At 43.1% G+C, this 17,941-nt stretch overlaps 2 protein-coding genes across 2 annotated transcripts; both read left to right on the top strand.

Moving 5' to 3' along the window:
• Window positions 1-6,396: 6,396 nt before the first annotated feature.
• Window positions 6,397-9,014, top strand: LOC115355282 (fibroblast growth factor 6-like). Its single transcript, XM_030046022.1, has 3 exons — window positions 6,397-6,739; window positions 7,260-7,363; window positions 8,748-9,014. The coding sequence occupies exons 1-3, from the start codon at window positions 6,397-6,399 to the stop codon at window positions 8,922-8,924; spliced, it is 624 nt and encodes a 207-aa protein (XP_029901882.1). The 3' UTR covers window positions 8,925-9,014.
• A 5,077-nt stretch (window positions 9,015-14,091) lies between these two features.
• fgf23 (fibroblast growth factor 23) lies at window positions 14,092-15,714 on the top strand. The gene is given in 4 exon segments (XM_030046155.1): window positions 14,092-14,326; window positions 14,418-14,521; window positions 15,273-15,518; window positions 15,520-15,714. Coding segments are annotated over 4 exon segments (780 nt in total).
• Window positions 15,715-17,941: the final 2,227 nt, after the last annotated feature.

Below are 17,941 nucleotides of genomic sequence, written 5' to 3'. Positions count from 1 at the left end.
GACACTAAAAGGCTCTTTTTTCTCTGACAAGAAACGATATGGGCACAAAGAGCAACTTTTAAAACATTAAATGTGTTGTTGGAAAAGGTTTCTTTTAAAATGCATGTAACTTGCAAATCTAGTCTACAATTTTAGAATCATTTTGCTCAGATGTGTCACTTTTTTAACAGTTTTTGTCGCTGAGTTAAAAATTGTTGACTATTTTTTTCTGTGAAAAGTCGTCCTTTACTCTCTTCTGATCCTTTGGGATCTTAACAGCAGGCTTCCTACTTTAATATCATTTGTTATCTGTGGACCTCCCTGGACAGGCACCATGCCAACATCTTTGATCAGCTCCTTGTGGAAATAGATTTTATCCTGCAGAGGCTGTGACAAAAATGGACGCTATGATCTTTGTGGTGCTGGCAGAGTGACAGCAGTCCTATATTGGATGACTCACACACCCAGGAGAGTGCCATGCTTGACAGTTTCCCTTTACCCATCAGCCAAATTACCTTGATCCTCTGCTTATTCCCACCTCTTGCCCTGCGCTCGTGCTCACACAAGTCACCGTGTGGAGCAAGGTAGTCACATCTGCAGGGCCGGTGGCACGGTTGACGTCCTATGGGGGTGAGAACGTGCGAAGCGGTGAGCAAATGTGTGACAGGATTCCTCACATTCCCGTGCTCGGTCCTGGTGGCCTGGCTCGGTGTTGGGTTCCTGGGAGAGAGGGAAGAGGAGCCAGGGGAATCGGCTGCCGACTCAGCAGCTGACACCTCCTCTGATCTCAATCCCTGCAGCCGTAAACCAAATCCTCTGACTTTCCAGCACGGCGGCCATGTAAATGAACCTGTCATCGTGGCCGAGACCGCCTCGAGTAAATCTGCCGGTTTTTGCCCTGAGGGAACAGTGACCCAGTGGCCCAAACCAAACCTTAGCCTAAAAGATAAAAAGATAAAACAAAACTGTCAGGGCGTTATTTGGAGAGCACATATAAAAACTAACTCCATGGCAGCATTTAGGGCTAATGTTTCCTGTAAGATGTGTGTCCTATAATTCATCACATAATATCTTGTGAGCCATCAGTCATGGCTCCATTTAGTCCCCAGAATTTGATACAATTTTGAAGTTTTGTTGGCAAATGCTGTCATATGAAGGGATTTGCTTTGGGCTTTAGTGAAGTGAGCCGACAGCCCTGCTGAGCTCGCACACAATGCAGACAGATGCTTCCACGTCTTTCGGCTCCCTTGGGGCTGAGAATGTGATCACTGAGTTTAAAAGGAGATCAATGCCCGTGATGTGAGGCATTCTACATCATTCACAGTGAAGGGCAATCTATAGTACAACTTCACCGACGCAACGTGGAGCTGCTCTTACCAAGCATTGTAGCCTTATTCATACTGGTTTGAAACAAGCGTGATGAGCTAAAGACACAGTGTGAAGTTTGTCTTTTATACCAGGAAACTGTACGATGCAAAACGTTCTCCTTTTGGAATTGTGTGATTTTGTAAACTAGATGTCGTGACGAAAGTTGCATCACGTGGGTCGTGGGTTTATGGGCATCACTGTGGTGTTTTGTTACTGCAGCTCATGCCACAGATAGTGTTCGACATTCAGAAGTGCTAAGGAATATCTTTTTCCTTGCTCTAACTCCCCGGGGCATTTTACTTTTTGGCTGATAGTCATCTATACAGTCTGATGATGGATAGGTTCCTGTGGTTTAAAAAAAGAAAAGAAATCTTACTGACTTCATTGTTAAAACTGCTGTGTCATGAGCTACTTTTGGTTGAGTTGTTGAACCAGCGTAAAAGTCACCTCTGCCTTGCTAGATTTCCCCTTAGTCACTGTGCCCAATTTAGCACCAGACACATCTTTCTCTGCAAGGTGCACAGGCTGTACCCTTGAAAATGTATTTTTACTGGGAACACACCGATCTGACGAGCTGCTCTGTGTCTTCTCGGTGCAAATCAAAGCTCCAGACAAAACTGAAAGAAGGAACAGAGTAGCTTTCTTTCATTTCAGTTTGGCAAATGCTATTCTTAGCCATTCCTTTAAGAAATCAGCGACTGCATACGTCCCAGCAGCGATGCAAGTAGGTTAGTGTCGTTCTCCCAGATGACTTGCTGTTTCCCCTGAATCTGGAACGTCCGCAGCAGTGGAAACAACATAACATGGTCTGTTTTTGGCTGCTGAATTATACATCAGCTGATTCAGCATAACTCTGGACCCCAAGCTCCATCCTGGGTGGTAGCTTTTTATTTTACAAGCCTGTATTCCCTGAGATTGAAATCCAATTCTTTTTCATTGATTACTGCATCACTACTCCGCTATCTGCTCAATTATTCCCACCCTCATCCTGAGACAATCTCAACATCGCCCCGAGTGAAGAATCTCCTTGTTGTCTGCTTGTTTAGAGTTGAACATCGATGATATGTCATGTCAGTTTGGGAAAAGTGGTGCATCAGTGCACAGTCACAGGTAAACAAGAGGTTAGTCCATTCAAAAGACTTAACAGTTTATCTCCAGATGTCCTAACAACATTTTCATGGCTTAGAAGTGGATTTTATATTACATTAAAGCATTTATGGGTGAATTTCTTATTTATATGAAACCCACCCTCAGTGATACTGCCGGGATTTTAGGGACGTAATTCTATGCGTTTATCTATAGGCCTGTGCAGCATTTCTGTGTATTTGTATATATACAGATGGCCAGACCCAGGTGCAGATGGACTGAGTATTATTGCCCGCCTATGCTCGCAATTCTGATGTCATTCCAGAGAAATCCCCGTCCTCTGCAGGGTCTCCCCAGCTGTTGTTTCAATATCATCTTTTAAACCCCACGTTAATAAAAGACTAATTGAAAGAGCTTCGTATCCTCATGTATCCAGTTACTTGCACTTGCGTAATATGCACAAAACCTGTTTGTATGGCCGCCGCCTTTCAGTCCATTCTGATTGATGTGTGTGTGTGTGTTGGTGGGTGTGTGCGTGTGTGTGCATGTGCACTAAATAGATCCTATAATTGTGACAAAGACAGCTGACCTGACAATCGTAAACTGCAGACACATTTCCCTTCCCTGTGGCTCTCATTTCTATAATATATTCGGTCAAGGCGAGTCTATAGGCGGGATCAATTTGCTGTCTAATGTGGGGGGCATTCCATTTACTTGCCTCTGCCCTCTTGTTGCCCCTCTGTGACTCAGTTGCAGTTGCAAGGTTTCTTCAATTTTTACATAGCTTGACCTCTCTAGCTCCTGGGATAGGAAAAAAATCAGGGGGATTAAAAGCAAGAGCATGACTGAATTTAGTTTATTCCTGTGCGTCACAATATACCAATCAGTCAACAGGATGCGCAGTAGGAATAAAATATACAACTGAGTATTTTGCATTCTAATAAAAAAGAACATTTTCTTCTGAGGCTTGCATTATAGAAATCCATTACTGGCAGAAAAAAAGAGCCTCAGCCTCAAATCAGTATAGTATTAGCTGAATGTGCCTCAGAGCTCAGCACTGTCTCAACATGGCCCTCATTAACAGTGCCCACTCACAATTGATTTAAGGTTTACTTTGTCAATAGCCCCGTAGTTTTGTCTATTCAGGCTATTCGTTGCCTGTTTGCATGGCCGTGTGCTTACCCAGCAAATGTAGAGCCTGTCTCAGATTAATTTGCTATGCAAGTCAGGTCTGGTCTGTCTGCCCCACTGGGACTAAAGGCCTACTTCTCTCCTCCTTCGTTTTACTCTGTGGCTGTCATTTAAGTAGAGGGCTGCTGGTTCTGAAGGAAAATGGCATATTTAACAAATTCACAAGTCTAATCTTTAGGTGAAATTACAGGAGTCCGGAAAGAGATAAACCATGAAGCGTCGCTTTTTTTTTCGAAATTAAGAAAATAAAGGGCATACTAGTACTTTCTTAATTTCCCTCTTGTGTCTGTTTGAACTTTATAATCCACTTTATAACAAGTAGTTCCATAAGGAGCTGCCACTGCTTAAGCTGTAATCATTCTGGATATTTCTGCAGTTGTCCGCATTAAGAGGTTTTCTTTAAGTACATTTGAGAATTGCATTTCTCATCCTCAGAATCATTTTTTCAACAGCTGTGCTCGCTACTATATATTTTTCAGAATATACACATATTGGCCAGATGCGTTCTTTACATGTGGAGGACACTGATTCACTCAAAAATATCATCTAGTCTAGAGGTTCTCAATCTTTTTTGCTCATGACTGCTAAAACAAAAACAAACCATTTTTTCTCTTGCTTATGTTAATCATCTTGCATCCCCCAGTTTGGGGGCCACTAATCCAGTCTATGGACTCCACTCTTGTTTATTCCATTGTTTATTCCAGTGCTCTGTTGTTGCTACCAAATATCTGCAAGCATATCCTCACATTCATCTGCATCAGTGTCAACAATAAATATATTCATATGGCAAATTTGGACCTCTAAGCCTATTTTGATGTATATGTGAAATGTTGTTTTGTTTGTTTGTTTTTTTCCTCACCACGGGTCATGGTTGTCTTGTCACTGCTGTTTGTCACCGACAGGACCTCTCTTGTTGCTAAGGTGGGACTAAGGGCTCCCTGCATGGCAGCCACGAGCCCCCAGGGGCCCCACAGGATGGTGCTCCATGACGCAGGGGAATTCCCCAGGCTGCACAAATGGATGGGATGCAAACAGGGATGCAGAGGAGGTAAACCCAGCAGAGTTCCACATCATACTGCAGTAACTAGTACCTGACTGAGCTGCATGGAAGTATGGGATCTTTTAACAAGAAAAAAGGCATAAAGTAATAGTTCTCATCTGAAAATATAACTGTTTTTGTTTTTACTAGTGGTTGTTTACATTATGATGATCATCCCACATTTGCTATAGCACTAGGTCACTGGACTTGAGCCCTCAGGAGGAATGAGTCACCCAAATAATGCATGGAATTTGAATCAGGCTATGCTGGTTATATTATTCTGTGAGTGCCTGGCTGCGTTCTTACAATAATAACGCGCAATCTGACCAGGCAAAATATTTGGTTGTGTAAACTTCCTGAACAAACAGCTAAGGAAGTGTCAGACAGGATTGCCATTTGCTCTCCGGTGTCTGGCGGACTGTTTTTACACCTTCCTTCTAAATAAGGCAGCAGACTGTCAGGACATATGACCACCGTCCCGATTTGGGTTCTGGACACAGGATCCATCCATCCATCCCATGATTGCTCAACGCTATCCAATGAAAGTCAACCCTCCGGCCCCCCACCCCACCCCCCAGGGCTCCCATGTGAAGGAGTGCTGCATTAAGTCACCCACAATTAACCAGAAGAAGACTGGGAATTAGGCGATTTGGCCTTCAAAATAAAGTATCTGGCTGTCCAGGACAACAAAGACTACACTGAATATTCAAATAGCCCTAATAGCCTGATTATATTTGAGTTTTTGTCAGTACTACATGCAATAAATTTATTGTAAATGTTTGAAAAGACCTCTACGGCTATGATTTTCACTGTACTATGAGTATCTGTGGAATATTAAGGTGTAATTACCATAGGCTACCTTTGCCTAAATTAGTCTAAATTTTATTTATTTATTTATTTATTATGGAGAGCAAAGACAGAGCACAAGTTGCCTGCACCTTATATGGAATACATATAAAATTAAGTAATAAAAGGAAATAAAATAATTTTGGTGACGTATGTGCATCTAATAATTTATGATAAGCTGCTGACCAAATGTCATGAGTCGTTGCACCGCTTTCTACTCGAACTTCAGTCAGTATAAATGAGTTTTAGTGTCTTGTGGCAGTGAATGAAGTTGACACTCCTTTTTCATACTTTATGTCGCTCAGGAAAGCTGCTGCAGCACAGGCGCGCCGGTAAGGGTTTTATTTTGAAAGGCAGGACAGGAATACCCATTTCTTATTCTGCTTAACGTGACGCTGTTGTAAAGAAGGAGGACCGGAGTCGGACCCCCCATCATTCCCATCAGGAACTGCTGCTGCTCTGGTGCCGCTGCAACTTTCTCTCTCTCTTTCTCTCTCTCTGCTTCTCTCTCTCGCCTCCTCCTCCTCCTCTTCCCCCTCCTCCCATCTCCTACTTTTTGATGGGGGGTGCAGTGGTGAAGTCAGAGTGATGTCATGTGAGGATGCAAGAGCCTGGGCAAGGTGAGCTGGTTGTTCGGTGAGTGGTGTCCCTCCACGGCCAGCGTTGCCTATCCAGAGGCGCGGAGCGGCGAAAGATGGTCATCGCCACCAGTACCACCTCAAGCTCCGACGCGCTCTGTCCCTCTCCTCCTGCTCAGATCTCGGGCTATGGGGCCTTGATCTGCCTTCCCCAAATAAGCTTTTACCACCATGCCAAAGGACGAAAAATAAGAAGAGCTGTATTTTTAGGGCCGGTAACTTTGACCACGTGCCCCAAAGGTAAACCGGATGGCCATTGCGCAAAGGTGCCTCTACAGTATGTCCAACGGGGCCAGGACGCACTGGACGCTGCCAGCAATTATTGTCCTGACGACTTCTCTTTTTGGGATCGTGTCATCCTATCCGATTCCGAGCAGGACTAATGCGACTTTATTGGAAAAGAGATGGGAGACCCTCTTCTCCCGCTCCTATCTCGGTATAACTGGGGAAAAATCGGAGCTGAACTGGGAGAGTGACTATTTGCTGGGCATCAAAAGAGTGCGGCGACTCTACTGCAACGTGGGCATTGGGTTTCACCTGCAGGTCCTCCCGGATGGCAGGATAAGCGGTGCACACAATGAGAACCAATACAGTGAGTTGCATCCGGCAATGCACTGTAGGCCTATACTTTAAAAAAAGAGTGTAACCCTAGGCGAAGTCAGCTCTCTGTGTAAAAGTTAGAGCTACTCACTTGTCTTGCATGATATTTAATAAGCGGTGTCGGCATGGTTGAAAGTTTCCGAAAGCAAATACACAATTCTATTAAAAAACCTTACATCCGTGCAGTGCGAAATATCTTCCCTGACCAAAAACATGACATGAATGCATGGACCCGATATAGACGCTAACTTATTTTTACCCTGCATCCCGCTGCAGTGCACGCACAGATTGCCATGCAGCACGCTATAAAGTACACTCCTAGGGCATCATAATGTTTGAAATGCCAGAAAGTGAATATTGCCAGGGCTAATTCAGCAGAGAGAGATCCCATCCAGTCGCAGTGCACCTGCAAGGTTACACCCACTGCTGCATAGGCCAGGACTCGTCTTTGTCCCCAGTCGCAGTGTCACTGTCTTGCTTTCCTGGGCTCCCTAACATTATGTTTCGTTTAGGTCTAATAGAGATCTCTACCGTGGACCGAGGAGTGATCAGCTTGTTCGGAGTGAGAAGTGAGCTGTTTGTCGCAATGAACAGCAGGGGAAGGTTATACGGAACGGTATGTGTGCGCAACTGTAGGGTCTTTCTTACACATTCTCCTCAATGTGGGACGAGTTCAAATAGGGCAAGTTAACTGGACCCACGGGTTTATGAGGACTGTTGTGTTATTAATATGCCCTGATATCAAGGGGGGCTCAAACTGGGGTCCACGAGGAGGGTCCAGGGGGTCCCCATTAAAATCAAGTTTTTCCAGTATATTTTAATCCTCTGGAAATGATCCCATTAACCAGAACGCCATTCCTTGCCAGCCATCATAGCTTTCACCCTTACCATTAGTATCAACTCACTTGTAACAGTTGTACAATTCAGTGCTAAGTTGGCTACAACAAAAAGCTTTCCAAATGGATATCAAAAGGCAGCCTGTGTCTAATGTTTGGGGGTCAGTGACATGAAGCAGCTTGAGAATTCCTTGAGAACCGCCTTATACATTATGTAGTACATACATATGTCACATTAACTGCATCAAGTCTGCTGCGCTGTCTTGCCTCGGTGAGATAACTCTTTCACCCAGTAGTAGTGAGGAATTTCTTTTTTTTTTTTTTTTAATCAGCAACCACACATAATTTTTTAAAGTTTAACTGTCTTTTTGGAGCGCATGCTTATCATTCACTTGTGTGACAGATGGTACAGACTATCAGTAAATTACTGAGAAAAAGAGAGAAGCAGATTCTTAGTAAACTTTAAAGCATTAGGTCATCACATCATCTCAGTGGCTCAATATGATAGTAAAATGACCCATTGCTTTAATTGGCCTATAGGTAGCATTTATGTGGCACTGATAGAAACAACATCAATCAACAACAGTTGAGGCAACTAATTAAAACATCAGAGGACAGGCAGTGCACACAGTGCCTGTGCTTTATTAGAGTAAACTGCCACTTACCATAAAAGAGGTTCTATGCAGCTTTATGTTTTTGTGAAGAAATAAGAAATACACATGGATATATTTTATGTCAGTGTATCTGTCAGACTATCAGCCTATGTTTGTATGTACCTCCATTCTGTGTTGCTCAACATTTGGCCATTACTTATTGGCTTTCACTTCCCCTTTGCATCAGTGTGAATATTACCATTCACACACCTAGTTAGTTTCCCAGTGAGGTTACCAGGAAAAAATGCTTTTATGCAATAGCTTCCCTGTGATGCCTGTCCAGGTTTTCACTCTGACCATCAGTGAGAAACTGCAAATAGGAGGCTGGTTTCTGTGTTTGAAAAGGGCAATTCTTTTGCAACAAAATGTCACCTCCTCCAATTTCCCTTACAGTATGCTTTCTAAGTAGGCTATTTGCTAAAGGTCACATGGAAATCATGCATACACAGTGATGTTCATCCTGCAGCTCTCATGAAACTGATTGACCTTGTCCCTCTTTTGACATTTTTAGAGAGTCTTTCGGGATGAGTGCAAGTTCAAGGAGACTTTGCTGCCCAACAACTACAACGCCTATGAGTCTTTTGTTTACAAGGGCTCCTACATCGCCCTCAGCAAGCATGGCCGCGTAAAGAGAGGCAACAAGGCCACCACCGCCATGACTGTCACACATTTCCTCCCCCGACTATGAACGAAACTGGCAATAACTCACTATTTTGCACATGTGGATGTTCTTCCAGGTAATATAGAAATGCATATTCATGATATACACACCAATGGACTGCGGGAAAAAAACAACACAAATATTTATTCTCTTTATATATGTATATTTGGATAGCTATCTTTGTATTACGACTTATATATATGCCATACTGTGCTGCTTATTGTTTTTATGGTTGTTGACGGGGAGAGTTGAAGCCTTTGCCTGTCTCACTTTACCTTGGTGCTTGCTGTAACTGAACTATGTGTCACTTCCTTTTTTGAGATGGAGGATGAGCTATATCCTGTGCGTTTAAAGAGTGAAATGAATACTTTTTATTACCTCAAAGAACCACTTTACTGGATTAAGGGATGCATGGACTTCTGCTCAAATATCTGCTAAATTTATAATTTCTTTAAAACCTTTGAGCGCTTGACGGTTCCCTGCTCAGTTTTAGATGTCTTTAGTGGGGAAAATGAGACTACTTAATGCACTTCCTTTGCTGCACGATTTAAAGGTGCCTTGGTGTTCCCACTTGTGGCCCCCTTAAACTTGCATGTAAGAGACACCCACTGGAGTCAGAAATAGGGCTGACACTTTGGAAAGGGGCTCAGAGGGGGGCCGGCTATCTCTGGTTTATTTTCTTTTCTGTAATTAGATTGATTAAGTAATATACAGTCTGTGGTCGTGACCAGAGAGCAGTCAGCCATAGATGTGGAGAGGAGAGTCTGGCGAGAAGCTATAAGTTTGATTGTGTGGCATCGTCAGCAAATAAACAGGGTGGGATGCTCATCTATCAGAGCATGGAGTTGAAAACTCTTGAGAAGCTTCTTGTTTGGACCTGGTCAGTGTCTGCACAAGAATCCACCGAGCGAATACTGTAGAGTACAAGCGCACAGTAGAGATGTGTCTGCACATTGTTTTGGACACTGCTCCTGAAGTGTTTGGCTTTGGGTTGCCGTTTTTGAATTGCAAAAATTCTGAGCTTTAGTGTGTCAGCAACTGCTGTGGAAAAATGATGTCTACTGTCCTTGAAGCCAATGAAAATGATGTAAATAGATGCAATGTGAAACAAATGTAAAAGAAAAAAACAGGAGCTTTTTACGCTGCTTTATCGCAATCGCCCGAACGAGGCAAAAAGAGTTCAGGTTGCACAGTGACCATCGATGATGGTGCCTAAATGTTTTGGTAAGAATCGTTCCCATATGTGTGTTTGTTTATTTATCTCTGTGTTATTGCGTTTGATGGAGTATGTGCGTGCCATGGGCCATTTTTCCCACTTGCCAGTGTGCTCTGCAGTAGCACTGCAGTGGCAGGGAGGTGTTGGGAGCTGTAGGCTGATTGTTTTAAATGCAATTATGGAAAAGTCAATTGTGCACCCAAAGGACTGAAGGACAGTGCAGTTAGCAGAATGGAGGCACATTGCAAGATTTCTCTAAGATTTCCTGAACTGAGCTCAGTGTTGTCATTCCAGCCAAATTTTCTAGATGTATATGCTGCAAAAAGCATAAAAAAAAAAAAAAAAACTACAGTGTGGGTTTTCAGCTTGATTCTATAAATGTAAGCAGTAGAAATTGGGCACCAAAGGAGGCTCAGGACACCAGGGAGTTACAAAAATAAAAGAAAGAGACTGTCCTTGTATACAGTTGGATATTTATGGAAGCATTGGTACATATGATAGTGGTTTGTTTACAAAGCTGAAGATGTACCATGCTTTGTAAACATATTGCTCTCATGAGGACAGATACTATAGTAAGTGTCCTGTTACATATTGCATAGATGCTATCCATGTTTCGCTCTGAAATTGCGTGGGAAATCTTGCCGAAATCTTGCAGCGTGCATCATCCACCCTGTAATGACTGCGGTTTATCATTTCTGCTGCTGTTTACTTGAAAAAAAAAAAGGGGAGGCTCGTTCCCCCAGCAGCCCCCATCAGTTGTTGTGTTTATTGGAGCAGAGAGGAAGCAGGACTATTTTAATCCAGGAAAGACTTATGGGAGAGAGCCGGCCCGCTGTCTTTGTTGTTCGTCAAACCCCTTGCAAGAATGTGGATCTGCCAGGATGACAGGCAGCCTCCTGCATACCTGAGCAGCCCCCCTCTGAGCTGCACCCCCCAACCCCCACCACCACCACCACCTCTGCCAATCCCTCACCCCCCACCCACTGCAGGGACCTTGGGATTCCAGCTGTAACCCAGGAGCTTCCTCCTCTCCTTTCAGCCTTTTTTAGTTCAAAGTCAGAGTCATGGACCAGCCTTGGCCCCAACCCCGGTGGCCAGGGTGGTCCACTATGTAGGTCGTACTGTTTTCCATGACATAGGAATTTGAAATATCTTTTTATGCATGAACCAAGTACATATTATGCATAAACACAAGACTATTCATCGGACCGACTAGAATTGCATTGTTTTGCGTTGGTCCCCGGTGAGAGCCATCAGCAGCCTCCGAGGCCTCCGTCCTGGCCGGAACACAAATCTAGAGCTTAGTTTCTGTCTGGGAATCGTGCATTGGCCGGTGATCTGCAAATGTTTTGAAACAATTTTACTTCTCTCTGTGAATTTTGAGCCCTGCCTCTTTGAAATGCAGCTCCACAACACAACCCTCCCCCCTCCCCTCCCCTTTCCAAGTACTTGTGTTGGGATATTTCTGGGGAGGGGACATCTGCAGAGTTAATGCGGTGCGTGAGGAGAAGGCACAGAGCGGAGTCACCGGGCGTCTCTCTCCTCCCTGTATCCAGTAGGACAGTGCACTTCACCGATCCTCAGGATTCAGTCCTCCCGGTACCCCCGCACTGTCACAACACAGTATCACCCCACTTTTATGTTCAAGGCACAAAGATTGACTCATGATATTCTCCTCACGATCGCGTTTCTTGCTCTTTTCTCCGAGGAAGCCTTTGATTGACAGATGCTGTCCTGTTGTTTGTATGCCAACGCTATCATCATGAAGCAGAGCAAATTTAATGGGAGTTCAGTTCAAAGTTTCTCTCACTGACTAAAAAAACAACCAAAAAAAAAAAAAGACTTGTTGCTGATGTAGATGAGCCTGCATGTGGTACCACTGATGTTTGAATCAACTTGAACAATTTCATCATCATTTTGATTGATTTAGCAGACAAAACACAATCCACATATTTAGCCGAGGAAGGATGTGGAAGTGGTCTTTGTGCATGTGTGTTGTGCACAACAATGGGCACTTCTCAAAAATCAAGATGTCTAATGTATGTCTCCATTAGCACCTTATCAAAGACATCTTTAAAATATTAATGAGTGCGGGTTTGTCTGTGAAAAAAATAAGCTTTCCTTTCAGCTTTGACCAAAAAAAATAGCACACAAAATGATCTGGTATCTTCTTAATTTCCTGCCACAGCTTATCACAGGAACAATTTATGCTAAATTAAGGTGAGGAATATCTTTTTTCATAACACTCAGCGGACTTGAGAGCATGCCTGAGGCCTGGACTTGATTAAGCGCGTGTGTTTGCAATCTTCATATGTTATCAGTGTGTCAGCAAAGCTATCTCTCTCTTTTCTTTCTTTTTTTTTTTTTTTTAGCCCTGCTCAAAAGGGGAGTGAGCCTCCACCCTATTCCTCTCATCTCTGTTCTCATATACCTCACCTTCTGCCTTAGTTTGGGTTTGCTCAGATGATTGTAAAATAAGAAGAAACAAGAAAACTTCTTCAATCATTTGTTTTTGAACACTGACAATGCTAAGTAAGGATATTAAAAAAGTTTTTTCCTTTTATTTTTGTATGTATGTGCTGTGCACAGCAGTCTACTGTATTCCCGAGATACCAATAAAAGTTTTTTTTTTTCTTTTTTTTCTTTTTTTTACTGGTTGCTGGTATGCTGTCATATTCTCTGCAGGGCTCTGATGTGATTGTGTGAAGTGTGTGTGTGTGTGTGTGTGTGTGTGTGTGTGTGCGCGCGTGTGTGTGTCTGTGTTTCAATACAAAGAAACTTAGAGTATTTTCTCCCTCAAGGCAAAATCAGTATATGTCTGCTGGGACACCAGGAGAGGGTTGTCAATTGAACTGCCAAGAGATTTCTCTCTCTCTCTCTCTCTCTCTCTCTCTCTCTCTCTCTCTCTCTCTCTCTCTCTCTTTTTTTTTTTTTTTTTTTTTTCAAAAGACACTGTTCAGCTCTTCTCAGTCCTAGATCAGCTGCCAGGTAATCTGCTCATATTTGTACAAAAATTCTGCGTGTCCCATGGTGAAAATAGATGAGCTGGGAGTGAAAAACTAGAGCCCATAACACAGGATCACGCCGAGTCCATTGTTTTCCTTTTGTCCTTGCCAGAGTGCAGCTTGTCACTCAAATATAATCTGCCAGCATCTCCCAAGTCAAAGGACAGCACACTGTAGCTTGGATCGTGGCTCCCTCTGCTGGGGAAGTAGTGGAAATGTTGAGTTGGGCAGGTGCGTAAAAGGATCGGGCCAGTTCCTAAGAATACAGCCTTACCATTTAACCACTTTAACACTGTGTTCAGATCTCTATAGAACAGTCCATTAAAGTTTAACAACGGTGGGAGTACCATACTGGGGTTGTCATATAAATGATTAGAAAAGTGGGTCAACCATTTCTTAGTGATGATATAAATAATTTTGTAAAATGGGTCAACCATTTCTTTAATTAGGCAAGATTTCATTTAATTTGACAGCAAATTGCGAACATGATGAGGTGAACTCATTCTACAATAAGCGTGTATCTGGTCTAAAAAATAATATATATATATATATATATATAAAATACCTTAGGCTATATTTATACTCTTTGTGACTTAATTTGTTTCTCAATACATTATCTTTCAAGTTAGAAAAAATGAACCACTGGCCTTTGGACCATTAGCACATTGTTTAAGGTGAATGAGTCAAGATGTGTCACCACAGAATAACTGCTAAGTATAAAAGCGCGTTGATTGACCGAGAGCACCGGGATAAATAGACAGAGGTGGAAGTGCCCCCCACCCCCACCCCCGGGGGCAGGAAAGCCGCACATCTGCTTTGGGGGCGATTTTTTTTTTTTTTTTCTGCGTAAAAGGATGTCAGCAGGAGTGGCACTTTGGGTGACTTTAAATAGGAGCCCTCTCCAAAGTTTTGGACAACAGACCATCTGAAGTCTTCCAGCAGCTCGCAGCAGAAACCACAGATTTGCACCAGGATGGACGTAAACAAGAAACTGGGAACGAGGGACAGTGTGCTGGCGCTCTTACTCGCATTCCTCCTGGGATTTCGACTGGGAGAATCGGCCCCCAACCCTTCGCCACTGCTTGGATCCAACTGGGGGAACCCGAGGAGATACGTCCACCTGCAGACATCCACGGACCTCAACAACTTCTACTTGGAGATCAAATTAAATGGCACTGTGCGCAAAACCACAGTTAGGAGTTCATATAGTAAGTGTCCCTGTTCCAAAATATTCTGTGCAATTCTGCGGCCCAATAAGTGTCTGTAAAGGATAAATACGTCACTATTTCTGTCCTACAGGTGTGATTTTACTGAAAGCTGAAACAAGGGAGCGCGTCGCCATCCTTGGAGTCAAAAGTAACCGCTACCTGTGTATGGATGTGGAGGGCAACCCTTTCAGCTCTGTAAGTGAGCCCTTGCAAACTTTTTTAAAATTAATTAATTTATTTGTAATCATTCGCTTAAGAATTTTAATGATAGCCTCTTGTTCGCACCGTGCTTGGGTTTTACGCATAGGGAAACTTTTTACGCACGGTATTCACTGCAGAAATGTCACTTCAACAAGTGGTTCAGTAAATGTTTGGAGCCTTGTTGTTCTTTGAATGAGTGACAGAAAATATTCTATTGCCCAGAGGTGATGTAACTTCACGTGCTTCCAGTGCAATGCCACCTATCAAGAGAATAAGTGACAACATCATGAGGCAAAATCATGCAGGGCACTCCACTGATTTCTAGAAAATGCCATTTGATACTTGCAGAACTACCAAGCTGATTTGCACTGGAAGTCAGAGAAATGATCTCAACCCCAGTGAAACATTCATATGGATTGCTCGTAACTTATTTTTGCTCTAATTTCAGACTAGTCTCCGGCCATAAGTCTTGTTTTTACAGTCGGATTATATAACAACCCCGCGGAACTGTGAAAATTCTATAGGATTTCATTCCGTTAAACTTGAAAACACCTTTTCCATTTTTTTTAAAACTCGAATTACAAAATGTAGCCTAATTAGAGGGAAATGTGCCGTTTTTGCCACTTTAGAAGGCATATCGTAACAGACATGAATGTATGAATTATATTCACGTTACTTTGACATCATGACAATAAGTTTGATTGCTAAAATGCACAGGCTAACGGGATGTTTTACTTTCCCTCAGCCCATCTGCCTCAGGGACGACTGCCTGTTCAATCACAAGCTTCTGGAGAACAACCGGGACGTGTACTACTCCAGCAGGACGGGCATCCTGTTCAACCTGGAGGGCTCCAGGCAGGTGTACTCGGCGGGGCAGAACCTGCCTCAGACCTCCCTGTTCCTGCCCAAGAGGAACACGGTGCCGCTGGAGCGCCTCCTGCTGCACCGGGAGAAGAGGAACCAGGTCGTGGATCCCGCCGACCCGCACAACGGTCTACCAGGGTCAGACCGAGGACGGCTCCGACTCCCGGGCCGTGCCGGAGGACGACACCGACGTGGAGACTGAGGCCGGGGATGAGGGGCGCAACGTGTCCCGGGAGACGCCTCTGGCCCCGTCCACCCACGACCCATGGAACGTGCACTCCTCCAACCCCGCCAGCCCCCGCATCACCGGCACCATGGGGTGAAGGGTGATCCCCTGTGCTCCTGGCTGGCCTTGGGTGCTTACAGGGTCTGACAAGGTGTTGGCACTCCCTATACAGTTGTGAGTCCAACCTCTGGTTTCTCATCATGATATATTAAAAAAAGAAAACAGCTAAAAAATAATTTTAAAAGCCATTTGGGCTGATAGTTCTTATACTTTATTACATTTACCAAATAACAATAACATCTTGTTAGTCATCAGTCATTGTTCTAATTATTGAATCAATTAATGTGTGTATGTTAACAGGCTTAGAGGTGTTGGTTGTATGATGATGTTAGGATGCAGTGACTTAAGCATCTACTGGTTACTTTTCCCTTAGTAGAAAAAGCAATAATAATTAAATCGTTACATTTATCACTCTCTCTATAGAAATCAGATTGGAATTGAACAATGCAAATTTATCCCACTCCCATTCAGATGTGCTCTCACACTAAGTTAGCCCAGATGAGACATTTCTCTTGATGGAAAGAGTCTCACTACTTTGATTTCCCAGATCATTTTCCTGAGACTTTTTTTGGGGATGCCACAGAGAAGTAACCAGTAATGCAATGAATTACGCTCCCAGGGAGTAACTAGTAAAGCAGTAACAGTGCTTTTGAAACGAGTAATGAGGAATTGAGTAATAATTACTTAATTACCGAGACAGTGGGGATGAAAGGACAGCTCTGTATTACATTGTCTGGGTCTCATTGAGGTTTTTTTTACAGCTGGTCTGAGAAACCCACATTTAACAGCAGATATTGAAGTGATGTTAACTCAAGACAGAAGCCTACCTTAGCCTACCTCTAGAGGACTTAAGGCCTTATTCATTGATTTGAAAGTAGGCAGGCATTATTAAAATGAAAATGTAAAAAAAAAAAAAAAAAAATGTAATTGTGTGTATAATGATAATGGGTTAAGTTTTGTTTTACATGCTGATGTTTTGCAGTCCAAGTTTACTGAGTTGGATGTGTTTGATGCTGAGAATAAGCAGAAATAAGGAAAATCTCATTACCTTCAACAGTTCGGGGCTGTTTGTTCATTCGTACATGCCCAACCTGAAACAGCTCCTCCAACAACCTAAAGCCTTTCAAAACTACACAGTCCAGTCACTTGTTTGTCTGTTTTGATACTTTTTGTGTGTGCTTTTTTTTTTTTTTTTTTTTTTTTTTCTCATTTAGAGGTCAATCTAATTCATGACTTGAAGGAAAACTAGAACCACAGGGTATAGAGCTGGACCATGACCTTATGGTGCAATAACCCTGATATCAAATCTGAACTGTTCCAGGTGCTGGGCACCACCAGCAAACAACAAAACCAGCCCAAAGAGTATTTATTATTTAAATCCATTCATTTATTGTTATTTATAGTATTTATATGGATGTCTTATGGTTAAATGTACATACAGGAAAACATGGTTTGTCTTTGAATGTATGAACTGGTGTTGCTGATGGAATGTTGTTTGAATTTGGGAAGAAATAAACTCAAAGGAAACGTAGTTGGGTGTGTTTTATTTGATGCAAATGTATATGAACATATGTGTGTGAATTTATTAACTTTGTGTCCCGAGGCCCTGCATGCGTCATTATGGTGGAGACGGCCTGTACTGTGTGAAGGGAAGTCATCTATTTCACAGTGAATGCGTAAGCAGGTTTAACATTGACCCAGTTCCTCTCATTAGTTGAAACTCCCATGCTTTCTCACCTCTTCCACTCAATTAGCTCACAGGTACGCCTATCCCAGCTGAGTCATGCCACTCTGAGAATGACTCCGGTGCTATTTCTGCTCTCACTAAGTAACCGTGCTGCTATTTTGGTCAAAGTTGTACATTTGCCCCACTGGGGTTAGTTGTTAACTTCAATATTTTGCTAACAACAGGAAGCAGGACTCTGCAGGTTTTCACAGCTAAAGTAACTGCAGCTTCCTAAAGGTGTTTTAACATCAGTAGGAATAGTAACGTGTTTCATCGAGCCCTTGGGTGCTCAAACTTTCTCAAGTCACACTCAGTATGAGCACAGAAGAACCCGATCTCTATCAGCGTTAAATGACATCCGATAGGAGAAACTCGGCCCTGCGTGACTCCCCATTATTCCCAGGGAGCCTTTCAGATCAGGGATTTTTCTTCTGCTGGCTCAGTGTGGATATTGAACATTCATTTTGCATGAATATTTAATGGTTTGCCTTTCTGCACCATGCCAAAATCTTTCTTCCCTCGTCACCACTCACTCTCT

The sequence above is a fragment of the Myripristis murdjan genome, chromosome 23, assembly GCF_902150065.1.
Source record: "Myripristis murdjan chromosome 23, fMyrMur1.1, whole genome shotgun sequence".
Taxonomy (NCBI): Eukaryota; Metazoa; Chordata; class Actinopteri; order Holocentriformes; family Holocentridae; genus Myripristis; species Myripristis murdjan.
Note: the sequence above shows the minus strand (reverse complement) of the source record. Positions and strands in the feature narration are given on the sequence as shown.

Excerpts from the sequence above, each read along its gene's own strand:
- LOC115355282 (XM_030046022.1), top strand. The coding sequence starts at position 6,397 with ATGGCCATTGCGCAAAGGTGCCTCTACAGTATGTCCAACGGGGCCAGG. Across the intron at positions 6,740-7,259 it reads ACACAATGAGAACCAATACA|GTCTAATAGAGATCTCTACC; the intron begins GTGAGTTGCATC and ends TGTTTCGTTTAG. Across the intron at positions 7,364-8,747 it reads GGGGAAGGTTATACGGAACG|AGAGTCTTTCGGGATGAGTG; the intron begins GTATGTGTGCGC and ends TGACATTTTTAG.